The sequence below is a fragment of the Lolium rigidum genome, chromosome 7 (assembly GCF_022539505.1).
Source record: "Lolium rigidum isolate FL_2022 chromosome 7, APGP_CSIRO_Lrig_0.1, whole genome shotgun sequence".
In the NCBI taxonomy this organism is placed as follows: domain Eukaryota; kingdom Viridiplantae; phylum Streptophyta; class Magnoliopsida; order Poales; family Poaceae; genus Lolium; species Lolium rigidum.
Window position 1 is genome coordinate 334,545,412 of NC_061514.1, and position 24,484 is coordinate 334,569,895.

Genomic DNA, 24,484 nt, shown 5'->3' on the forward strand with positions numbered 1-24,484 from the left:
CAGCAGTATTCTTCGATCTACTGGAGGCCGAGTGGAATCGCCGATGGGAGAGGAAGGAGAGAAGATGAGCGGGTGTGCTGGTGAGAAAAATGAGTGAGAGGAGAGAAGGCGGTGAGCCAATTTATGGCGCTCCTTCTTGATGCGTGACGGCTTCTCCCCTCTTTTCCCCACGCGTGCACGCCTTTTCTCACGTTGCTCTCGCCAATGTCTACTTGCCGAGAACGCCCGAATCAAGCGTGCCTAGGAGCTAACTTTTGGACCGCTTTGAGAACCGTGTGATGAACGTGAGCAAAACGCCGTGGCGAACCAGTCAGCCTAAACTTAGCCTAGCACATGTGAAAAACAACATTGCGATGAACCAACCTCGCCAAAAAAAACCTATTATGAAGGAAAAAAGGAAAAGTGGTCTGTTTGCACTTTGCTTTGCATACTCATTGCGAAGGAAACAAGGGAGCCTCCAAGACAATGTCCGAAGATTATTCCGCAGGAAATCATAGCCCTTCTTAATCAGGTCTGGCAAGATAAGCAGATGGCACCACGAATTCAGACTTTTGCCTGGAGACTTCTTAGGAGAGCTCTTCCTACTGGTAAGAGAGCGAGTAAGTTCTCTCAACATATCAAAGAAAATTGCAATGTGGTAACGTTGAAGATGAAATGCACATGCTCTTCCTCTGTCCATTTTCTAAGGCAGCTTGGTTTTGTTCACCTTGGTATATTAAAACTGAACTGATAGCTGCAAATCATCGTCATCGTTCAGTTCCTGACATGATTCAGTATCTTATTAATTCAAGGCACCCACATATTAATACCACTTCTTTATACACTTTCACTTTCTTGTGGTGTCTTTGGAAAGCTCGGAACAACACACTTTTGCAGGAAACGTTGCAGTCCTTATCAGGTGTTCGCGGCAGCAAATGCAATTATCCAGGGAACCAAATTAGAAGATGCAAACTCTTTTCAAGATCGCAATTCAACTGAAGCAACATCAGATGATACCATACAACTGCAGGTTGCGTCCATTCGGCAGATGACTCCATCACTAGGGGCTACAGTTAGGAACATCGCAAACATATCTGGATCCATCATTTTCTTTGACGCTGCTTGGTCTCCAGGACTTGACGGCCAGCCAGCGCCTGCGGGTTTAGGTATTTTTATGCAGATTTGTGGTGATAGAAATTGCTCCCAGATTTGCATCTCGGCCATCTCACCGCCAGCCTCATCAGCTATTCAGGCTGAAGCTTTTGGTTTGTTGCTTGCAATCCAGCTCGTAGAGCTGCTCCACATTCAGCAGCCAACCTACTTAACGGACAATGCCACTTTGGCAACTGCTGCTGCTGCTCAGGATCTGCATCTCGCTCCAGGACATTGGACAATCAGGCCACAACTTGCTCACATGGCAGCTATCTCTTCCTTTGATGCCTCGAAGGTCTTTCATATTTCTAGGAGCAACAATTTCAGAGCACATCATCATGCTAGATTACTCCCTCCGTCCTCAAATAAGTGGACATCTAGCTTCTAAACTTTGTCCACAAAAGAGTGTACTCCTATCTTCCCAATGCAATTTAATTGCTTCTCTCTCATCGCACGGAAATCAAACCCAATAATATTGAGCACATATTTCTCTTGTTTTCTACATGCACTTAGCTTATTGGAGGTGAAAGAATTAAAGAGGAGAGATGCATGTTCCCAATATACTTTTCATTCCACCTCATAATTTATCTTGAAAATCCCGCAGGTACACTTATTTGTGGACGGAGGGAGTAGCTCTTAAACTTCAGAATAGACCTTTTAGTTTCAGGTGCTTACGTACAGACAATGGAGCTTGTCTAAATGCAAGTATAACCTCAATGTCTTGCGTGTCTCAGTGCACGCTTGTCTTTTTAAGATGTTGCTAGATCAATAAAAACGGAGTGTTCAAAAAAAAAAAAGGAAACAAGGGAGGGAGGGTAGTGTGAAACGGAACAGGTTTGCTTTGACACTCGTTGGCATTCAATGTTACCTCGGGACATTGGCGGATCCAGACGGTGGCATTTAGGATTTTGGCCCATTACCGATGCAGCGTCGCTGGAAGACGCCGTCGCTCCCTCTCCGTCGCCGCAAGACGCCGTCGCTCCCTCTCCGTCGCCGGTGACACCACCCTCCGGCCACCGCCAGCCCGCCACCTTCTGCCACCGATCTTCCTCCTCGCCCCGCACCTTCCAAGTCCCCGCCGCCCAGCGCCTCCCCTTCCCTTCCCCGGTCCCCCTGAACCCTAGCGGCAGCCGGCGGAGAAGAAGGCCGGCGGCGCCCCACGCCTCCCCTTCCCTTCCGGCGTTCGCCCTGCACGCCTCCAGCGGCGTGAAGAAGGCCGGCAACGCCCCACCCCCACCGCCCCACGAATTAGGTACCTTCTGGCTTCTGCAGTTTTGCTATTCTGCTTTGGCAACTCAAAATTGTAGACATTTTACAAGTTATTGCAAGTTAGGAATGATTGATTGTTTAGGATCGATGTCAAATGTATTGCAGCCAATTATCAAAATAGATTGAAACACTTTTGTTGTCGAACTTTTGAAGAGTGAAGAGGACCGGAGATGTAAGCCCCATAAAAAGTAGTCTTCTTTGAGCTTTTCAAGGTATATGTAGGCCAATTTTATGTAAAATTCACATTTAACCATGTATTATTATATATTTGTAAGACAGTAAGGGTAGTGTTAAATTATGGGGGCAGCGTTTTGGCACCCGGGCTCATTTGCTCCTGCTATCTGGACCGTGAATCCTGGACTTGGGATGTGTGACCAGTCATTTTCGTCGTGGCCAAGTGTGAGTAGAAAATCAGTATACATTGTAAAGCACATGCCGATTTAATGCAGTGGACCCTGATTCAGAACGTGCTGGAACGGCTGCTGTAAGTTGGCCGTTTGCTTGACTTGCGTCGCAGCAAACTTACGGTTTCAAAACAAAATCAACACAGATGGAGATTGAGGAGGTGCGCACCGGCGAGCTCCATGGCCACGGCTTCCGCCATAGACACCAGGTCTCTCACTATCATGGGATTGGACCAGATCCTGCAGAGATATTATGTGCCATCGCGACGCCTAGCGACGCCTAGCACCGCCCTGGTGACGAGGAGCCACAGCCTCCGGTAACGCCGACCAGGCCTAGGAGGCCATTGATGTCGCCCCCGCTCGTCATCGCCTCCGTGCAGCTCCCAGCCTCCCATGATATGTTTCTTGGTGGATGGGTGGAGATGCAGCCAACGCGGATGCAGTGGGAGACAAAGAGCGCTCGGCAGAGCTCACGGTTGTGACAGCGGCCGGCGGGTAGTACGCTGGATCTCGGTCCGTACACAGCAAAGGTCTAGGAACGTGAAGGGGTCAGTCGGGCCGGCAAGGACGACGAGGGACGACTTATCTGTAGTTACTCTGCAAGCACACATGAGAGAAGAAGAGCAAACACCATGATTCGATAGCCGAAGGCTGGGGCGTGACTGCGTGAGAAACACATCCATGAGCCATGTCAATTTTGTAACTCAACCGTGAAAATCCCATTGAGGCACCACTTCGGTAGGTTGAGGTTAGGATAAAATTGCAATTGCATTGGGGGGAAATAGCAGTCAAAGGCTCTAAATCCATCGATCCATCCAGTAGGCAGGAGTAGGACGAGGCATGGGACGGGGACGGATAAACCAGGAAGCACATCAGGCACTCGTCGAAGTTGTCGCGCGGGTCGCGGGAGCCGGGCGGGCAGGCCGCATCAACAATTCAACATTGCCAGTGAGACGAGAAGTCAACAGCGCCAAGCCAAGCGTGGCTGAATTGAGCATGAGTAGTAGAAATAATTGCCTCGATAATGGAGATGGAGTCGATTTTGACAAAATTAATCTAAATCTCGAAAGATCACACAAAATAACTTGGTTTCGAAAAGATTTCACAAAATAACCTTTTGCTCGGCTCCGCACAAGATGGAGTCATGTCTCGATGACGCGCTTCAGTCTCATGTGGAGCCAAGATGAGAAGCATGGCGCCGTTGCGAGTGGAGCCAAACTCAATAGCACGGCTCCGTCTGCGGTGGAGCCAAGCTCATAAGCACAACGCCGTCTCAGGCGGAGCCAAACTCAGTAGCACGACTCCGTTCCAGGTGGAGCCAAGCTCAATAGCATGGCTCCGTCCCAGGTGGAGCCATGGTCCTTAGCCATTTTCTAACAACAATTGATAGTGGTTCATGCATCTACTGAGGACTAAGTTTATTTAGCTCAATAGAGAGATTTGCATCATCTCGGACCACCACCAAGGGATACTCAAGATAGTTATTTTCTATTTCGTGCTTGTTTATGTGTGCAAAATTGTCACCGGTGGGCGCTTAAACCCCTACTGCGATAGAAAGTCACCCTACAATCTAACCTTGTCAGAAAAGACTTTGAGTCACTGATGCGCGCGAAACTCATCAAAAGTAGGCGCTCTGCTGGCAGTACTTATTAGGCGCATGTAAGAAATTTTGTGGTGCCTTCAGATACTCGCCGAGTTATTATACTGTTGGTTGGTTAATAAGCGTCTCCATTAGTTCGTTCTGATTTTCTAGAGAGCCTGGACGTCTTTCGGTTCAAGGTTGTGACTACAACCAGATGTGTGTTGGTACTAGATCGCATCCATGAACCCAAACTATTGAGGAAGCACATTGCAAAGAGAAGTAGAATAATATAGCAATGATAGACTAATATAGCTAGGGTTGCAAGTGAGGGTTTGGACCCCCACTCGCACCTTCACCCTGTATTTGTAGGGGGCGGTGGGGTGGGTTTGACGGGCCCCGTATTCTGCCGATACCGCCGGCCCGAATACGGGGCCTGCTAGACGGCCCATTTCGCCCTCACCCCCTATCCTTGCTATATTAGTCTACTTCTCTTTGCAATGTGCTTCCTTAATAGTTTGGGTTCATGGATGCGATCTAGTACCAACGAGCATCAGGTTGTAGTCATAACCTCGAACCGAAAGACGTCCAGACTCTCTAGAAAATCAGAACAAACTAACGGAGACGCTTATTAACCAACCAACAGTATAATAACTCGGCGAGTATCTGAAGGCACCACAAAATTTCTTACATGCGCCTAATAAGTACTGCCAGCAGAGCGCTTACTTCGACGAGTTTCGCGCGCATCAGTGACTCAAAGTCTTTTCTGACAAGGTTAGATTGTAGGGTGACTTTCTGTCGCAGTAGGGGTTTAAGCGCCCACCGGTGGCAATTTTGCACACATAAACAAGCACGAAATAGAAAATAACTGTCTTGAGTATCCCTTGGTGGTGGTCCGAGATGATGCAAACCTCGCTATTGAGCTCAATAAACTTAGTCCTCAGTAGATGCATGAACCACTCTCAATTGTTGTTAGAAAACGGCTAAGGACCATGGCTCCACCTGGGACGGAGCCATGCTACTGAGCTTGGCTCCACCTGGAACGGAGTCGTGCTACTGAGCTTGGCTCCGCCTGAGACGGTGTTGTGCTGATGAGCTTGGCTCCACCCTGGACGGAGCCGTGCTATTGAGTTTGGCTCCACCTGCAACGGCGCCATGCTTCTCATCTTGGCTCCACATGGGACGGAGCCGTGCTACTGAGCATGGCTCCATCTTGTACGGAGTCGAGCAAAAGGTTATTTTGTGAAATCTTTTCGAAACCAAGTTATTTTGTGTGATCTTTTCAGATTTAGGTCAATTTTGTCAAAATTGACGGAGATGGAGAAGATGAATCATGCATCGGTACAGGAAAATTCCTCCCCTGTCCCATCATGTACCATTGGGTCGAAAGTGGTGCTACGCGTTTAATATATCTGAGCAACTGGGTCCATGCACTGTTCAAAACGAAAGATACGAAAAGGAGTACACCCGAGAATACGCTGACAAGTCAGTAAAAAGATGAACGTGATTGGCTTAAGAAACAGGAGCATTTGGACCCGGGAGTCGAAACGAGTTTTACTTAAATTATATGCTAGTATGTTGATATTGTTCTATTTATGTTTAAATTTTTTTATGAAGGTGGATCACCCTGCTTCAAACTCCTAGATCCGGCACTGCCTCGGGAACGAGCTGGCCATGCGGGCATCGAGCAGTCACCACTTCTATTTCTTCCATAAAAAGGGATGAAACACCCACGCATCTCACCTCTAGCCTCCAAACGACCTCCAACTCTCGAAAACATGGAAGCAGATACCATGCCGCCGGCGCCACCACCTCAGCGTGTCGAAGACATGGTCGAACTCGTCGAAGAGATCCTCCTCCGCCTCCCGCCGAACGAGCCTGACAGCCTCGTCCGTGCGGCAGTCGTATGCAAGCCATGGCGCAGACTCCTCTCCAGCCACCGCTTCCGCCGTCTCTATCGTGACTTCCACAAAAAACCTCCTATGCTAGGATTCTTCCAGAACTCCCTCTTGTTGTGGTTGCCGTCGCAGTTGACATTCTTCGATACTTACCTCGCAAAAAAAGGATCCCTTTTGAGCCCTGCCTCCACCAAAGGCTTCTTGCCGCGTGATCCCGACGGCAGGTATAGTGTGTTCGACTGCCGCCACGGTCGCGTCCTCCTTAAGTGCTGGGACTACAATAACTGCTGGGCCGGCGTGTCCAAGTATGTCGTTTGGGACCCTATGACGGGCAGCCAGAGGCCGCTGCTTACGCCCTACGAACACGGTTGCGTGGATCATGGGGTCGCAGTGCTATGTGCGGTTGGCGATTGTGACCACAGCGCCTGCCACATGGGTCCGTTTCATGTGGTTTACATCACCGTTGACAACGAGAATGAGTATGGAGACGGAGCATGGGCGTACGTCTACTCCTCCAAGACTCGTAAATGGAGCGAACGGGCCTTTCTTCAGCTGCCTGGGGATAATGATCACGACATGGATAAAAGGCCTTTTGTTCTCCTCGTTGCAGAAGCATTGTTTTCCCTCACTAGTAAGTTTGCACGTGCAACGCACGTCTATACAATCAGGTATACAACCACCTCTCAGAGCCAACAGCGATCTATTCTGATTGTGTGGACCTCGCCACTTGATAGGTCAGGTGTGCTTTAGTCATTGTGTAAGGGCAGCTAATAAGTCGGCTCATGCTATAGCTAGGGAGTCTTTCCTTTCTAAAATCTCTTGTACCTGGGACGATGATCCCCCTAGGTAGTGAGCTACCTTACAAACGACGTAATGATTCTTTGATGATGGCAGCAAGTTCTAGACGCACTCTTTTTCTTACCAGGGTACCTATGGGGGCTGGAAGGTTTTTAATGAGGCGGCTTGCTGACCTAATATATTATGTTTAAAAAAAAGGTATACAACCACCTCTACTCCTCTCTCTCAAGATCATCAAGTCTCTTCTCCAAGTAAGAATGATGTATATGCAATGTCTCATGCCTGAGTCCTCCCACGAGGCAAACAGGACCACCAATTCCCCCATCTGTGCAAGCGAGGCAATTGATACTCATACAAAAATGTACTATCACCACAACCACCTGCCATGTCAATCCCTCTCCCGCTCCTTCCATATCACCTAGCAGAACCCACATTTATGATTTATGATGTAGATACATGCACCAACACTAAAGCCGAGGGTTCAAACACACAAATTCCTCGCACACTGCCAACCCACATGCTGCTTCTCCCCATGCCCAACCACCCATTGAGATGTCACTTCCCGCCTAGCATTCCTTTCCAAACTCGAAGAACCATTTGTTGAACCGCATGTCAGAAACCAACACCGCCATGGTTGCCAATAGATGTTGTGCAACATGTATTTGTCAAACGTTGCCAAATGTTAGCATAATATTTTCAATCAGTTGGAACAAACAATTCTTCTTAATACACGTCAAGGGATTAACCATAAATGAGTAGAAATCTATATCTCTCTCCTACCAAAATGGAGAAATGGTGGACAAAATATGATCAGAACCAGTAACACTAACGGTTCACTTCAAGTTTCATTCGACTAATAAAACTTTAATTTTGAAGGATAACCTTATTAGACTGAAGAATCCACTTTCCCAAAAAATTGTGCACTAATTTGAGTACAATCTATCAAAAACAGATAAGCTCCACCATTTTTACCATCTCCACTGAATTAACCAAAATATCAGATATTTACTAATATTTTACATAATACCTTGCTTTGGTGCATTGGGTAAAATTTTGTCTTATCATGTGCTGGCAAGAGATAAGATTCATGGTAAAAAATAGATACAATCGCAGGAACAGAAAAATAATAAACTCCGTGAACTAAACGCTGGAAGATAAGAATACAAACTAACAACAATTAACCGTGCAAAAGATGATATCAGCAAGCACTTTTAAGACCCAATGGCGCAGATAAAATTAGGTGAGATACGATATTCAATACATATCCAATGCTCTCAAAGTTGAAGCTGAAATGACTACATTAAATAGAAAAATAATGCATACTGTTATATATATGCCTCAAACATGAATTTATGCATGAAACTGAACGATGGAACTGAACTATGCTATAAACTTGAATCGTGAATCATTACATACATAAGTCAAACATCAATTTATTCACACGGAGCTTCTAAATAAATGAAATCACTTGGTGAGAATGTTAGTCTATGCAATTTAGTACTCCCTCCATCCCGTTTTAATTAACTCGACCGTAATTTTGCAAAAAAAACCCTATCGTTTTTTTACTTCCTACCCGCACGTCCTCGTCGTCACGAATCGTGCCGCGCTTGTCTTTTCCCCTCCCGCGCTCATGCCCTCGCGCCAGCCCCCGCTGCCCGATGCCTCCCCGCCTCCGGCATCCGCCGCCGCTTCTGCCGTCGTCGCGGGCCTCCGATCCCACGGCCGCCACCACCTCCCGCCCTCCGCGGTATCCTCCGCGGCGGCGGCGGCGGCGCTTATCCTGGTCGCCTTCGCGTTGTTCGTCTGGCTGCGGCGGGGCCGGAAGCGTGCCCCGGCGGCCCCGGCGATGCAGCCCGCACCCGCCCTACGTAGGCTGTCGTACCAGCAGCTGCGGCGCGCCACAAGCAACTTCGCGGCGGGGAGCAAGCTGGGGGAGGGCAGAATGGATCTCACGGACAGTAGATCTTAGGGAGTCTGTTTTAAAATTTGAAATTGTATAGGACGGGAATGTAAAAATCAATTTCTGAAGCGTTCCCCCCCCCCCTAATTAAAACGGGACAGAGGGAGTAGTAATGAAGCGGATTAACCAAATAACAGAAATATACACAGGGTGACTATTTTTCTCCACGAAATCCAACACCCAACTTTTCTCCACTAACCTCATGCATAGAAAGCTGGTAGATTATGAAGCAAAAAAAATGTATGTTAGTTAAAACCGAAATGTACTGGTAAAATATACATTACAAGCCTTTCTAAGCGACTAGCAGACGAGGTTAGGTGAATTTTTTTCCGCAGATAGTGCACATGAAAAAAGAACTGAAAATAAAACATATGAGATAATTACCGACAAGATGCAGGTGTAATCCAACCTGAACCTTCTGATTAGCTATTAGCAATTCCCTGGAAATGTGAAATTTCGTAGGATCAGCCATAATATCACTCAGTGAGGCTTAAATATGTAGTTGGATCACACGCACACACTTACACTTATCATGTGCAACATAATGCCTCAGTGTGGAGCATAAAAAGAGAGTTAGCCAATCTCATGAATGGGCATTACTAAATAAACATCTCCGGATATCAGCTGCATAAAGCTTCTATCTACTGAACCTGTGACAATTCTTCAATACTTGCTCTATTAGGTAACCACTAACATCATATGACTCTCATCATCGACTTGCATAATCCAAGTTTGTCGTTTATAAATAAAAATATCATCAGAATACTAATAGTACCAAAGATGGCATCGCAGATTGCAGAATCTAATGTGTTTGCCATCTTCGGTTCAGATGCAATGGTGTGTCCTTCACTACTCCACGGTTTAGGTGTGGTTTGCAGGACCACACAGCATCGGCCTCAGGCACACGTCCTTGCTTGCCCCATTGAATACCTAGCGTACTGAGACATAAATTAGGGAAAGCACTATCACTAGTAGAAAATCTCTCATGCGTACCGGTTCCAGAGGGGCATTCGTACCGGTTTTGCAACCGGTACAAATTATTCGGCACTAAAGCCCCCCCCCTTTCGTACCGGTTGCTTACGAACCGGTATAAAACGGGCCTCCACGTGGGCCACCAGGAGAGCTCAGGGCTAAGGATCTTTGGTACCGGTTGGTAATACGAACCGGTACCAAAGGTTCCCCCGCGGCAGGGAATTTGCCCAAATCTCCGCCGCGGCGGAGAATTGGTTTTTTAGGGTTTTTGGAGGGGTTTAGGGATATCGGTTTGTTTCATATCGCGTCGATGCACCGGAAACGCGTTTGGGTTTAGGTAGTACATGAAGATCAAGATGATGCATAGCAAGTTGGTGCATATAATATAACACACATGTTATTGCATAAGATCGCAAATTAAGTAGCACTATGCATGAAGATCGATCTTCATGCATAGTGGTACTCTCCGAGGCGTACTCTATATATGTCTATTACATGTAGCATAGTGGTACTCTTCGAGTCAACTATATATGTAACATGTACATCTTCATTCATAGTGGAACTCTGCGAGTGGTGGTATGACGTCCCGAAGGAAAAATCCCGCCAATTCCTCGCCTATTGCTATGAAGCGGTCATCGATTGAGAGCTTGTTCCGCTTTCTTGCCAACTATAAAAGAATAAGATACAAATGAATACATGAAACAACTATTACTGAAACTCAGCACAACTTATGATAACAAAACAAATTTGTGAAGATTGTTTTTGTACCTCTTTATTTCTTTCATTATTCGTTCTCTCGTTGATAATTCTGCGGATGTACTCGCAAACGAAGAATCCACAGAGATCGGTTCCCGGAGGTTGTTGCGGGCATTTCTTTACAAGAATATAATTCAATCAAACAATAGTCAAGTATGATAATTAAAAGGTGTGTGGACCTAGGTAGTACTACTTACTTTCGCACGCCATCGCAGCTTCGGTGTCCATTCACGGGACGTATCTTCCTTGATGAAAGTTTGCCATACGCTGCTCGACAAAAGAAAATGCATAAAAGAGTCATCAATTAGTTCAAAGCAGGAAATTAACGAAACAAACCGATAAGAATTAAAATTACCTTCTGACCATTAAAAAACAAGACAAGTATAGATCCTTATTTTTGCTTAGTGAGTCCAAGACTTCAACTTCTCCGATTTCCAAATTGATGACGAGAAGAATAAAGTGAAACCTACGCACGTTTCAATATGTAGTGTCATATACATAAGTCATTAGTTAAAATTTTGACATACGGTGAGCAAAATATAATGTGTTATAAGACAAGTAAGACTCACTCGAAGTTGTAAGGCCAAAGTATTAGCTTTTTGTCACGTTGTCGCTTCAAAAACCTTAGCAAAGTCTGCGGTGTATCCTTGTTATAGAGGGGATTCTCTATGGTTTTGACATGCATTGTGTTCGGGTCAATGAACCCAATGTCCGTGATATCGTCCCTTTTGCATTCGAGCATCTTCGATCCGCATAATATAGCGCACAAAAGATTATAATCTGCGGACAATGAACGACTTCTCAAATTAAATAAATAAATCACTTACGGACAATAGCAACTGATGATTGATTTGTCGAGGGCCCGGAGATTGTATAACTGAAAGAGTTCGGCGAAGTCAACGTTCACACAAGTACTCCCGGAAGTAGTGCTCTTCCCTAACTCGCACCATGATAGTCTCGATCCCTTCCTTTGAGGCCTTAAGGTACCACGAATGCAAGTTACGCATACTTGTTGGTACCTTCCTGACATTCTCGACCAAATCTTTCCCTTGAACAAACTGATATGCTCGTTCAGCTAAGGTGTAATCAGTTCCGTCTTGTCGAGAACTTTGAACGGTCTTCCCGTCAAACACCTTGAGAGGGTCGACCGATTGAACGGGTTGTTGTCCGAGCTGGTAGACTTGGTGTATCCCTTTTATCTCCCTGATACCCGATTGAACGGGTTTTGTCGCCTCGATCATCTTGTCATACGACCTTTCAATAGAACGCACATAGTCGGATGGCGGCGATGGTACAGGGTCATATAGATTGTCAACGGTACGCACAACTTTCTCCCGATCTAGTGTCTTCTCGAAAGGTATCTCCGGCACTTTCGGTGCAAAAATTTCTTCACCTCGGCCCGAACGGCCTCCGCGTTTTCCTCCGGAGTTTTTTCCCAAGGTAACTTCTCGGTAGGCGGCAGTTGTTTCTCCTTTCTAGCTTTCTTCCTAGGCGGCGTACCGTTCCGCTTAACGGACGCCGTCTTACGCGGAGGATCTCGAGATGGTGGACTCACGCTGGGGTCCCTCTCAGGTAGGTGTGGACTTGGCTGCTCACCAGGACTGCCACCAGGAGGAGTCGATGGCATTTGCTGCTCATGTGTAGGAGTCGGTGGCCTTTGCAAAAGGACGACGTACTTCTTCGGCCATAGGGCGAAACCGTGCTTGACATCGGCCAGTGTCCTCTCATCTTCACCTCTAGGAATATCAAGCTCCACTTTTTCAAAACCCGAAACAACTTCATCCACCCCGACACGAACACAACCAGGTGGAATGGGCATATGATGGTGCATTGCTCCATCTTCACTTGGGTACACATAGCCGACCGCCACCTTAACGTACGCGGTCCCGATTAACATATGTAGCTCGCAATCTGTCTTCTCCGTGACATAATCCACGGGGTAGCTTCCTCCACATCCGTCAAGATGCGAGGAACCGACACTCGCTTCTTCGCTGAGATGGGGCAGCATCGGCTTGTGGATCCCGTAGAAACAAGCGGCTGATCGGGTGCCCTCTGATTTCTCTCAAGAGCCTCCACCCTAGATAACAACTCCGTTACAATGTCGGCGTCCTTCTTCTTCTTTCGCGAACGGCTTCTATAAGTGTCGGCGTTGTCCGGCCACGCTTCCTTCATGGTGAGACACTGGGCGAGCTCGTACCCGTCCAACATGTTCGGGGTTCCCCGCAGCGAGTGTCAGCTCGTCATTCTCTCGATCGGGAATGTACTCTCCCTTTCTGACCTTGTCAATTGCATCTACAAGCTTCGGTACAATTGCCTCAATTTTTTTCCTTCCATTTTCCCTTCGCAACGATCAACCCTGTCTTTGGGTCCAACCCTGCCCCATGAGCGAACAACCATAACTTGGACCGTTCGGGCCAGTCCCATGTCTGTGGAGTGATTCCATGATCCATCAGTTTATTCTCAAACGCCGTCCACTTCGGAATGGCACTCTTGTAGCCACCGACCCCAAATGATGCGGAAGTTTCTTCTTTGCAGCATTTTCGGTATTTTTCTTCGATCGGGACACAAAAGTAGACGATTGCTTATACTCCTTAAATGCGGCCCGGTGATCTTTTATCTTCACTAGATTATCATCGAATACTCGGATCTTCATTCTTATATTTGTCCCATAAATTTTTCTTGAAGGTCCGGAATTGTATGGCCATCTTCTTCCATGTCCATTCCTTGACTTTATTCTTTCGGCCTTCCGTCATGTCTTCCGGTAGGCTGAACTTTGTCATGAGCGTGTCCCAAAGAAATTTTTTCATCGCGTCGTTGACATAACTAGCACCACTCTCCGGGTTCTTCGGCTTATGCCACTCTTGAATGCTGATCGGTACATGGTCCCTAACAATAACTCCGGATTGACTTGTAAATTTGCGGCAAAACTCCTTGGGCGCCACGGGTTCACCATTATCCTTGAATGCCGTGAGGGCTAACCTGCCCTCGCACTTTAGCACCCGCGTCGGGCCTCGTTTTGATCTAACAGACTTGCTCGATGATCCAGAAGGCTAAAAGAAAAAATTATTCGTTAATAAGTGCAATACAAATAAATGAATGCATCTAGGGATGAACATATAGACTAATTGATACATAGATATACACCTCGCCGGAGTTTGTGATGGACACTTCGTTGTCTCTTCTAACTTGTTCGGACTCAAGTCCCTCGCCAAAATCATTCGGAAAGTCTTGGTAATCGTTGTCTTCTCCATCGTCGGGTTCCGGACCACGGGCACTCTCATAGATCAATTGCTGCACCGCTTCTTCCCCCTCCTCATCTCGGACGAAGGTGCCGTCCTCCATACCTCAATGTCACTACAAAATTAAGAAAGCAATTGTATTTCATTCATCATGTAATGATCATATAACGGATTGCTAGATGGATAACAATTGAAATGAAGAAAGCAAAAAACCCTAACCCTAATACTTGGTGCTCCTATTTCTTGACCCTAACTCTATGTCGCGGCGGCACCACCACGGACTCGGCGCCGCTATGGACCCTAACCCTAACACTCGGCGCTATTCTCTTCTCGCTCTTCTCTCTTTTTCTCGACCCTAACCCTAACACTTGGAGCTCCTCCTCTCGCGAGCTCACAGACGGCGACAACAACGGAGAAAAAAAGAGAGAACGACCTAGTAAATCAGTATTCCCCTCCCTCTCGTCTCTCACGCCGACGACGTGCGCGCCCGCACGAGAACGGCAGCAAAGACCCCGCTCGGCCCTACACGGCGACGCCGAAGAGCATGCTCGGTATGTCGACACGTAGCTACGGGCACCAAACTACGCCTCCTCGCGATGCGGTGGCGCTCGCGGCCGCGACCACTACAACCCCGGTGAGACATCCGGCGGTTGGGCGACGCGCCTAGCCCGAAAACCGTCCGCGGCGGCGGCAGCGATTAACGCCCATCGAAGCCCTCAACGGCGGCGGCGCTTCACCAGCCCGGCGCAGCTCCACGCAGCGGACGACCCCACGGCCCCAGCGTGGCGGCCGGCGCGCTCACGACGGCTGCTGCTGCTGCTGCTGGCCGGCGCCGGCCGCCTGCTGCTCGCTGGCTGGCGCCGGCCGCCGCTGCTGCCGCTGCTGGCCGGCGCCGGCCGCTGCTGCTGCCGCTGGCCGGCGGCCGCCGGCCGCCGCCGCTTCCGGCCGGCGCCTACCCTCCGCACGGCAGCGCGGCATTTCGTCGAACACGCCGCGGGCGTGCGTGAGGGGAGGCCGGCAGCGAGCTCACCGCGGCGGTCGCGCGCGCGCGGGCTCCTCCCGGCGAAGCGCGCGGCGGCTAGGGAGGCGAGGTGAGGGAGGCGAGGTGAGGGAGGCGAGGCGAGGGAGGTCCTCACCTCGGTTGCCGGCGCGGGGAGAGGGTGGAGCGGCGGGCGTCGACGCGGCGACGACGGCGACCCGGCCTGCTGCTGCGCCCGACGGTTGCGGGCTACGGCGACGGCGTCGGCGCGTGGAGCTTCGGGCGATGGCGACGGCGGCGGCGCGTGGAGCTGCGGGCTACGGCGACGGCGGCGGCGCGTGGAGCTGCGGGCTACGGCGGCGGTGTACTGCGCTGTTTTTTTTGCCAAGTTTGGCCACGCCTAAGTGTTATACAGAGGAGAACCCTTTGGTACCGGTTGGTAGCACCAACCGGTACGAAAGACCTTTCGTACCGGTTGGTGGTACCAACCGGTACCAAAGGTTTTTTTTGTTTTTCTTTTGCTCGTTTCTTTTGTTTTTCTTTTTCTTTTCTTTTTCTTTCTCGTTTCTTTTGCTCGTTTCGTTTCTTTTCTTTTTATTTTCTCGTTTCTTTTCTTTTGCTTTTCTATTTCTTTTTTCTATTGCTTTTCTTTTTTTCTGTTTCTTTTCTATTCCTGTTTCTTTTTCTTTATTTTCTATTTATTTTTTCTATTACTTTTCTTTTTCCTTTCTTTTCTATTTATTTTTTCTATTGCTTTTGTTTTTCTTTTCTATTGCTTTTGTTTTTCTTTTCTATTTCTTTTCTCTATTCTATTTCTTTTCTTTACTCTCGCCACGACGCCGTCCGCACAGGAAACTTTCCCGTCCCGACGTCGCGCGGGAAACTTTCCCGGCCACGACGCCGCGCGGAAAAGAAAGGGCGGGAATGAAATTTTATTACGATTGAACTCGAATTAAAAGTACATAGCTTAACCGAAAATTAAAGATACATGACCAAATTCTACTGGAGTCATTCAGTCATACTCGTGCCTAGCCCTGTAGTAGTCGCCACTGTAGTCGTCATAGTCGCCGTCATCATCGTCGCTGGCATCGGGGTCACGGTACTCGAACGTCGGCGGGTGAGCACGCGTGGGCTGGGACTGAGGGTAGCGCAGGCGGGGGCCACGGTAGGCCATGACGCCTCGGAGAGTCCTGCCGCGCCACCACAGCCCGACGGCCGGCCTCGTTGAAGTTCGGAGGAGGCGGGCCGCCCTCCTCGTGCTCGGCAAGCGCCCTCTCACGCCGATTGATGAAGAAGCTTTCCCAAGTCGGGCTGTAGTCGGGATGCCATCGGGGATTCCTCCGCCGCTCCGGCGTGAGCTCGAAGTAGTAGTGGTTCGTGATGGCCATCTCGCGCGCCACACCTAGAGGGACCGGAGGGACCGGTACGCCTCGACGCTTAGCAACCAGCCGGTCGGGACGCGGTAGCCCGGCGGGCGAGGGTAGTTCGAGGCGCAAAGCGCCTCCGCCTCCCGGGGGTTAGAGATGCGATGGAAGCCATGGGAGAGAATGATGAGGTTTGCGAGATATGAGTCTAGATGTGATATGTAAATGGTGGCCAAGCCTACATATATATAGTGAAAAAATGGCGGGAAGACAGAGGCGGGATCCGGTGGAAAGCGCGGGAAGAAAATAGGCGGGAAGACGGATCGAGGCAAACCTTTAGTACCGGTTGGTGGGTGCAACCGGTACTAAAGCCGTCGGCAGGATAAGGACGCGTGGGTAACCTTTAGTACCGGTTGGTGGGTGCAACCGGTACTAAAGCCGTCGGCGGGATAAGGACGCCCCGCTCGATGAGATAAAGTATGTAGCGCACGACGCCCCGTCGGTGGGATAAGGACGCGTGGGTAACCTTTAGTACCGGTTGGTGGGTGCAACCGGTACTAAAGCTGTCGGCAGGATAAGGACGCGTGGGTAACCTTTAGTACCGGTTGGTGGGTGCAACCGGTACTAAAGCTGTCGGCGGGATAAGGACGCCCTGCTCGATGAGATAAAGTATGTAGCGCACGATGCCTCGTCGGTGGGATAAGGACGCGTGGGTAACCTTTAGTACCGGTTGGTGTCCGCAACCGGTACTAAAGCCTGTCGGCAGGATAAGGACGCTCCGCCTATAAAAGGAGCATCGATAGACCATGGGAAGCAGCTCAACAAGCCAACATGGATGGAGAGTTTCATCACCATGGATGGAAGAAAGGGTTGGGAAATCTCCCGTGGCGGAACTTGTCGAAGATGCCCTTGGTGCACACGCCCTATGGCATCTTCGGAAGTTCCGCCTCGGAAAAATTTCCCCGCAAGCCCGTGGAAGACTCCATCTCCTCTAACAATGTTGGGGAAAGGGTTGGGAAATCTCCCGTGGCGGAACTTGTCGAAGATGCCCTTGGTGCACACGCCCTATGGCATCTTCGGAAGTTCCGCCTCGGAAAAATTTCCCTGCAAGCCCGTGGAAGACTCCATCTCCTCTAACAATGTGGGGAAAGGGTTGGGAAATCTCCGTGGCGGAACTTGTCGAAGATGCCCTTGGTGCACACGCCCTATGGCATCTTCGGAAGTTCCGCCTCGGAAAAATTTCCCCGCAAGCCCATGGAAGACTCCATCTCCTCTAACAATGTTGGGGAAAGGGTTGGGAAATCTCCGTGGCGGAACTTGTCGAAGATGCCCTTGGTGCACACGCCCTATGGCATCTTCGGAAGTTCCGCCTCGGAAAAATTTCCCTGCAAGCCCGTGGAAGACTCCATCTCCTCTAACAATGTTGCGGAAAGGGTTGGGAAATCACACGTGGCGGAACTTCTCGAATATGCCCTTGGTGCACATGCCCTATATATGGCATATTCGGAAGTTCCGCCTCGGAAAAATTTCCCCGCAAGCCCGTGACTTAACTAGTAAAACAAGCCAACCATCTCCATTGTTAATATCTTACATACAGGTAACATCATTACACAAAAGTGATTTCCATATTGAGATACACAAGTTATACTCCATCTCCTCTAGTCTTCGAGTTTTCTTCGCCCGTTTCCCTTTCTTCTTATCTGCGACGCAACCATGGACAATCTTCATTGTTTAAGATGATGCTTGGGTCAATTTTTACCTTGAAGGGTGGAATATCGTCAAACTTATTATAATCTTCCGACATGTCCTGTCTTGTCCTCTACTCCCACGATGTTTCTTTTTCCGAAAGAACTATGTGCCGCTTTGGCTCATCGTATGATGTGTCCTCTTGCCTTTCTTTTCTTTTTTTCGGTTTGCTAGACATATCCTTCACATAAAAAACCTGAGCCACTTCACCGGCTAGGACGAATGGTTCGGTGTCGTACCCAAGATTCTTGAAATCCACCGTAGTCATTCCGCATCGCGGGTCTACTCCGTACCCCGTCTTTCAGAGTTGAACCATTTACACCGGAACAAAGGGACCTTGAAATTAGGTCCATAGTCAAGTTCCCATATCTCCTCTATGTACCCATAATATGTGACCTTGTTCCCATTGCCATCTTCTCGCATCAAAGCGGACACCACCGTTTTGGTTGGTGCTCTTTTTGTCTTGGGCGAAAGTGTAAAATGTGTTCCCATTAATCTCGTACCCTTGAAAAGTCGATATAGTAGAAGATGGTTGCTTGGCCAACAAGTACAGCCTGCTCGTCATCGGTGACATTCATGAGACGTGTTTGCAACCAACCGCCGAAAGTCTTCATGTGTTCTCCATCAATCCAATCTTCACGTTGCTCCGGTATTTAGAGCGTAAGATCTCCTTGTGTTCCTCTTTGTACGGAGCCACCAAGATGGAATTAAGTAGAACCGTGTAGTGTGCTTGAGTGAAAGAATGTCCGTCCATACACGTTGCTGATTTCTTTCCTAGCGTGCCTTTTCCACGCAGTCTCCCCTCATAGCGCGATTCGGGAACACCGATCGGCTTAAGGTCAGGAATAAAGTCAACACAACACTCAATGACCTCCTCTCGTTCCATAGCCCTTGGAGATGCTTCCTTCCGGCCTAGCACGGTTATGAACGTACTTCTTTAAGACTCCCATGAATCTCTCAAAGGGGAACATGTTGTGTAGAAATACGGGACCGAGAACGCCAATCTCTTCGACCGGGTGAACTAGGAGATGTGTCATAATATTGAAGAAGGATGGTGGGAACACCAACTCGAAGCTGACTAGACATTGGACCACATCCTTCGTAAATTTTGTAGAGTAAGTGGATTGATCACCTTCTGAGAAATTGCATTGAGGAACGCACATAGCTTCACAATGGGTACTCGAACATTTTCCTGCAGAAGCCCCTCAATGCAACCGGAAGTAATTGTGTCATAATCACGTGGCGCTCATGAGACTTTAGGTTTTGAAACTTTTTCTCCGACATGTTTATTATTCCCTTTATATTCGACGAGAAGCCGGACGGGACCTTGATGCTACTCAGGACTTCAAAAAATATCTCCTTCTCCTCTTTGGTAAGAGCATAGGCAGCGGGACCTTGATACTTCTCCGGATTCAGGTTGTTTCCTTCGTGGATACTTTGCTGGTCCTGCCGTGCATCCGGTGTATCTTTTGTCTTCCCATACACGCCCAAGAAGTTTAGCGAGGTTCACGCAAAGATTTTTCGTCACGTGCATCACGTCGATTGCAGAGTGAACCTCTAAGAATTTCCAGTAGGGTAGCTCCCAAAATATCGACTTCTTCTTCCACATGGGTACGTGTCCGTCAACATCATGCGGAACAGATTGTCCGCCGGGACCCTTTCCAAAGATCACTTCTAAATCCTTGACCATATCATATATAACTTCCCCATTAGGGCGGGTAGGCTTGGTTCGGTTATACTGCCTCACCTCCGAAATGCTTTCCTCTCTTTCTTACGTGATGTTGTTTTGGAAGAAATCGACGATGCCCCGGTACACATTCTTGTTTCCCAAATAAATACTATCGAGTCTCACCTAAACAGTGTGTGCATGCATTGTATCCCTTGTTTGACTGCCCCGAAATGTTACCAAGAGCAGGCCAATCATTGATGGTTACAAATAACAACGCTCGTAGGTTAAATTCCTTTTGTTCGTGCTCATCCCACACAGGTACACCTTCGTCACGCCACAACTCTAAAAGTTCTTCAACCAATGGCCTCAGGTACACATCAATGTCGTTGCCTGGGTTGCTTCGGGCCCTGGATGAGCACCGGCATCATAATGAACTTCCGCTTCATGCACAACCAAGGAGGAAGGTTATAGATACATAGAGTCACCGGCCGGGTGCTATGACTGGAGCTCGCTCCCCGAAAGGATTAAAGCCATCTCGTACTTAGACCAAATCTTAAGTTCCTTGCGTCATCCGAAAATGACTTGAACTCTCCGTCGATTTTTCTCCACCGCGACCCGTCGGCGGGGTGTCTCGAGCATCACATCTTTCTTACGGTCCTCTTTGTGCCATCGCAACAACTTGGCATGCTCTTTGTTCCGGAACAAACGTTTCAACCGTGGTATTATAGGAGCATACCACATCACCTTCGCGAGAACCCTCTTCCTGGGGGTGGACTCACCCTCAACATCGCCAGGGTCATCTCGCCTGATCTTATACCTCAATGCACTACATACCGGGCATACATTCAAATTCTCGTACTCCCCGCGGTAGAGGATGCAGTCATTGATGCATGCATGTATCTTCTGCACCTCTAATCCTAGAGGGCAGACAACCTTCTTTGCTTCGTACGTGCTAGAGGGCAACACGTTCTCCCCTGGAAGCATCTTCTTTATTATTTTCAGCAACTTTTCAAATCCCTTGTCGGAAGTACCATTCTCCGCCTTCCACTCGCGAGCAATTCCAGCGTGGTACCCAGCTTTTTCTCGACCATTTTCGCAATTTGGGTACAACGGTTTGTTGTGATCCTCTAACATTTTCTCCAACTTCAACCTCTCCTTTTCATTTCCGCAGTTCATCTTCGCATCAAGAATGGCCCGACCCAAATCGTCATCCGGGTCATCAAAAATCGGCTCATCGAAAATGAGCTCTTCTTCGACCTTCGTCTTCCCCCATTCTACTACCACCGTCTTCGGTGAATAAGGGATAGTTGTCACTATCCTCTTCTTCTTCGTTGTCTTCCAATATAACCCCTCTTTCTCCGTGCTTGGTCCAACAATTATAGGCTGGGCATGAAACCATTCTCCGAGCGAGGTGGACGTGAAGGGTCTTCGAGGTAGAGTAATCCTTCATATTCTTACAGGAACTACATGGACAATACATGAAACCATTCGACCGCCTGTTTGCCTCAGCCACGTTGAGAAAATAATGCATGCCGATAATGAACTCGGGATGGCACCGGTCACCGTACATCCATTGTCGACTCATCTGCATTTTATATGTATATCAAAAATCATTAAGTACACAACATCATGGATATATGAGTGACCAACTTAATTAATATTCAAGTTCATCACATAAAACTAAGTTTTTTTTATAAAAAAGAAGAGGCTCACCGAGGTTGTACGGTGCCGGCTAGGGGACGACGCTAGCGATCGACGGCGGTGAGGACGGGGATGATACTAATTAAAACCTACAAAATATACCATAATTTCAGCTCAAATTGATTATAAAAAAGTAAAATCCCTAACTTAGTCATTTCATCAAACACCTTGCTAGCACTAGAAAAATAGTACGAGTTAAACTACCAAAGAAATGAGCTAAATTAGGAACGCCGGAAGAAAGGATGATATTGCTAACCCTTGGATAGATGGAGGTCGTTAATCTTGTTATAATGGTGGAGAAAAATAAAGATTATTGGAGTGTGAGAGGTGGAGAAAAATTTAGAGTGTGAGGAAGAAGAGAAAAATGAGAGCCACGAGCAGGGGGCTCGGGCGATCTGGGCGATTTGATATGGCTGGGTACCCTTTGGTACCGGTTCGTGTTACGAACCGGTACCAAAGGTCCAGCCCGGGCCCCACCACGCGTCCGAATTTTGGCCGAAGACCTTTCGTACCGGTTCCTAACACGAACCGGTACGAAAGCCCCTCCCAAACCGGTACCAAAGCTCCTCGCCCACCTGAGCCCTCAAACCGGTACAAATGGCCCCATTGGTACCGGTTCGTAAGGGAACCGGTACCAATGGCTTAGATGGATGAGAGGTTTTCTACTACTGTATATGGAAAACACTAACATGATAATTATTGGCCATCCTACATCGGTGGCTGACTGGGGCGAGTACAATAGGGCGAAGGCGGCGTACAGTGCAATAGGACGGAGAGGAAGATGGTCCGGCTCCATGATCAGCGATGGTTCTTGCTGCAAGGCGCCGGCGACGCCTGGCTCTGGCTCCGGACGCGGTTAAGATGCTCAGTCTCAGGAGCGGCCCCCATTAGCGAGCGGTGATGGCACGAGGTGAAGTGATCCGGTTCATCTTGAGGAGCGGGAGGTGGCAGGGGGCGGGGTTAGGTAGATGCCTTGGCCTGGAACGGCGGCGCCGCGCGGGAAGGTAATGTCGAGGACCAGATGCGTTGCTGCGTGGAGAGGAGGCGACGGGGCAGGGGATCGCTGGAAATTGATAGGGCGATTGTGATATATCGTGGGAGGTAGTTTTCTTTTCCTTTTTTCCGTCTGGTTGGGCGCATGAATTTTGGTGGGGAGAATGAGTTAATTTAGACCGTTCGATGGATATCTGTGGATGGCTGAGATTGTATTTTCCAACAGCACTTCGTGCCTTTATAAGTATATATAGTAGAGATAGAGATTATTACCTTTACGCCAACAAAAACACGCCAAGTTATCAAGTATGATTTAGGCGATGAATCCCTATCCGTATTTCACGTGCCCCCCATGGTCGCCGATTGGTTCGAGATACCACCAGCTCTCGTCACAGCCGAAGACGGTGGGCTCGGCCTGGCGCACGTGGACAAGTTCGGCCTCCACCTGTGGTCTTACGACGACGGGGTTGCGGAGTGGACACTCGACAGAGTCATTGATCTCAACAAGATGTCTCTCCCCATTGGTGACCCCATGATCGCACCACAGGTGGCTGGAGCTGTGGAGGGCGCTCGTTCCATCTTTGTAGTCACTGATCTTGGTGCCTATATGATCGATCTCAACTCACTGACGTCCAAGAAGCTGTCTCAGGAGATATGTTCAAGTGCTAAAGAAAATGTCGTATTTCACGTCTTTCCCTACCTTAGCTTCTTCAATCGACCAGGTACGTTTCATCTGAAAATGTTTATCTCTGCTCGTATTTTATTCTTCCTTATGTTCTGCACTTCATTTTTGGAACATAGAACTGCCAAGCAAGATTTGTTTCGGATATATGTTGTGTTTCTAATCCTTTAACACCACTCACCAGATAACATTACTGGAGGAGGCGCTGCTTCTATTCGGCGAAGCAAACGGAACAGGAGGCCCAACCCAAAGTACCTGTGAGCCCAAGCTCATCTACCGCGCGACCAAGGGGTGGCCAGCAGTGACCAAGGGGAAAAGCTGTGGAGAAACAAGACATGGAACTAGCAGCCGGCTCTCTTCTCGGATCGCCTTCTCTTCCTCCCGACTTTGTGTAATTTGGCACGATTTGTATCGGATCCTTTATCAGTAGTAGTGCGATCATGACACTTCATGTTCTAAATTCTATACTTATATAATTGACCAGTAGCAGCCGCACATTAAGGACAAAATGAAGATGAATGGATGCTGCAGATTCATGATATGATAAAGTACCTGTATGCTGATTTGGTCGTAATTAAAGAAGTTTTTTCGCGAAAACGCAAAAGCCTTGCGTTTCGATGCATTGATAGATAAAGAAGAGTTTATGTACAAGTCCGAGCACGGACACAACACGCCGTACAACTCGACCCAGGGAAAAGGAAAACTAATCTAGGGGAGCAGCTGGCGCACACCCCGGGCTCCCGCGTCCGCCCATTGCCGCGCCTCGGCCACTAAGTCGTTGAACAAGGATGTCACCGAAGGTCGCACGTTGTCAAAGACCACCGCGTTCCGATGCTTCCAGATCCACCAAGCCGTAAGCATGATAACCGACAAAGTGCCCTTGCGCAGCTGGCGAGGGGCGGTCCGCACCGCCTGCGACCACCACTCCGCGAAGTCACCCTCAACCGTGGGAGGGCCTGAGGTGGATCGTATCCACGACAGAACCTCAAACCAAACCGTCCTGGAGAAGGAGCATCCTGTGAGCAGATGGCTCATCGACTCGGCAGATTGGTCACATAACGGGCATGTAGGCGCGTGCGGGAGTCCGCGACGTGCCAGCCTTTCCCCCGTCCAGCATCTGTCGAGGCAGGCCAGCCATATGAAGAACTTCACCCTAGGCGGCGCCCAGGATTTCCAGTTAAGCTTCCAGGAGCCTGAGCTGATCGCCCCCTGGAAGAGGGTGTCATAACAGGAGCTGGCGGAGTACTGGTCATCCGTCGTCCAACGCCAAATCAGCCTATCTGGGCCCGCCGATAGCTGGGTGTCCCGGAGTCTGCTCCACAACTGTACGTACTTGCCACGCGT

The 24,484-nt window shown here is 48.8% G+C and overlaps 1 protein-coding gene and 1 long non-coding RNA gene across 2 annotated transcripts; both read left to right on the forward strand.

The window, feature by feature from the left end:
- Positions 1–2,318: 2,318 nt before the first annotated feature.
- On the forward strand, positions 2,319–6,396 carry LOC124670248. The gene is made up of 3 exons (XR_006992451.1): positions 2,319–2,383; positions 2,554–2,612; positions 6,001–6,396. It is a non-coding gene; the product is annotated as an uncharacterized LOC124670248 (long non-coding RNA).
- Positions 6,397–22,810: 16,414 nt separating this feature from the next.
- LOC124673467 lies at positions 22,811–23,682 on the forward strand. The gene is made up of 2 exons (XM_047209545.1): positions 22,811–23,180; positions 23,325–23,682. Exons 1-2 carry the CDS (start codon positions 22,811–22,813, stop codon positions 23,399–23,401), a joined length of 447 nt encoding a protein of 148 aa, XP_047065501.1. The 3' UTR covers positions 23,402–23,682.
- The last annotated feature ends 802 nt before the right edge of the window (positions 23,683–24,484 follow it).

Bases quoted from the DNA above. Each gene is read 5' to 3' on its own strand.
- LOC124673467 (XM_047209545.1), top strand. From the start codon at position 22,811: ATGGTCGCCGATTGGTTCGAGATACCACCAGCTCTCGTCACAGCCGAA. The intron at 23,181-23,324 runs GTACGTTTCATC...ACCACTCACCAG, and splicing joins TAGCTTCTTCAATCGACCAG to ATAACATTACTGGAGGAGGC.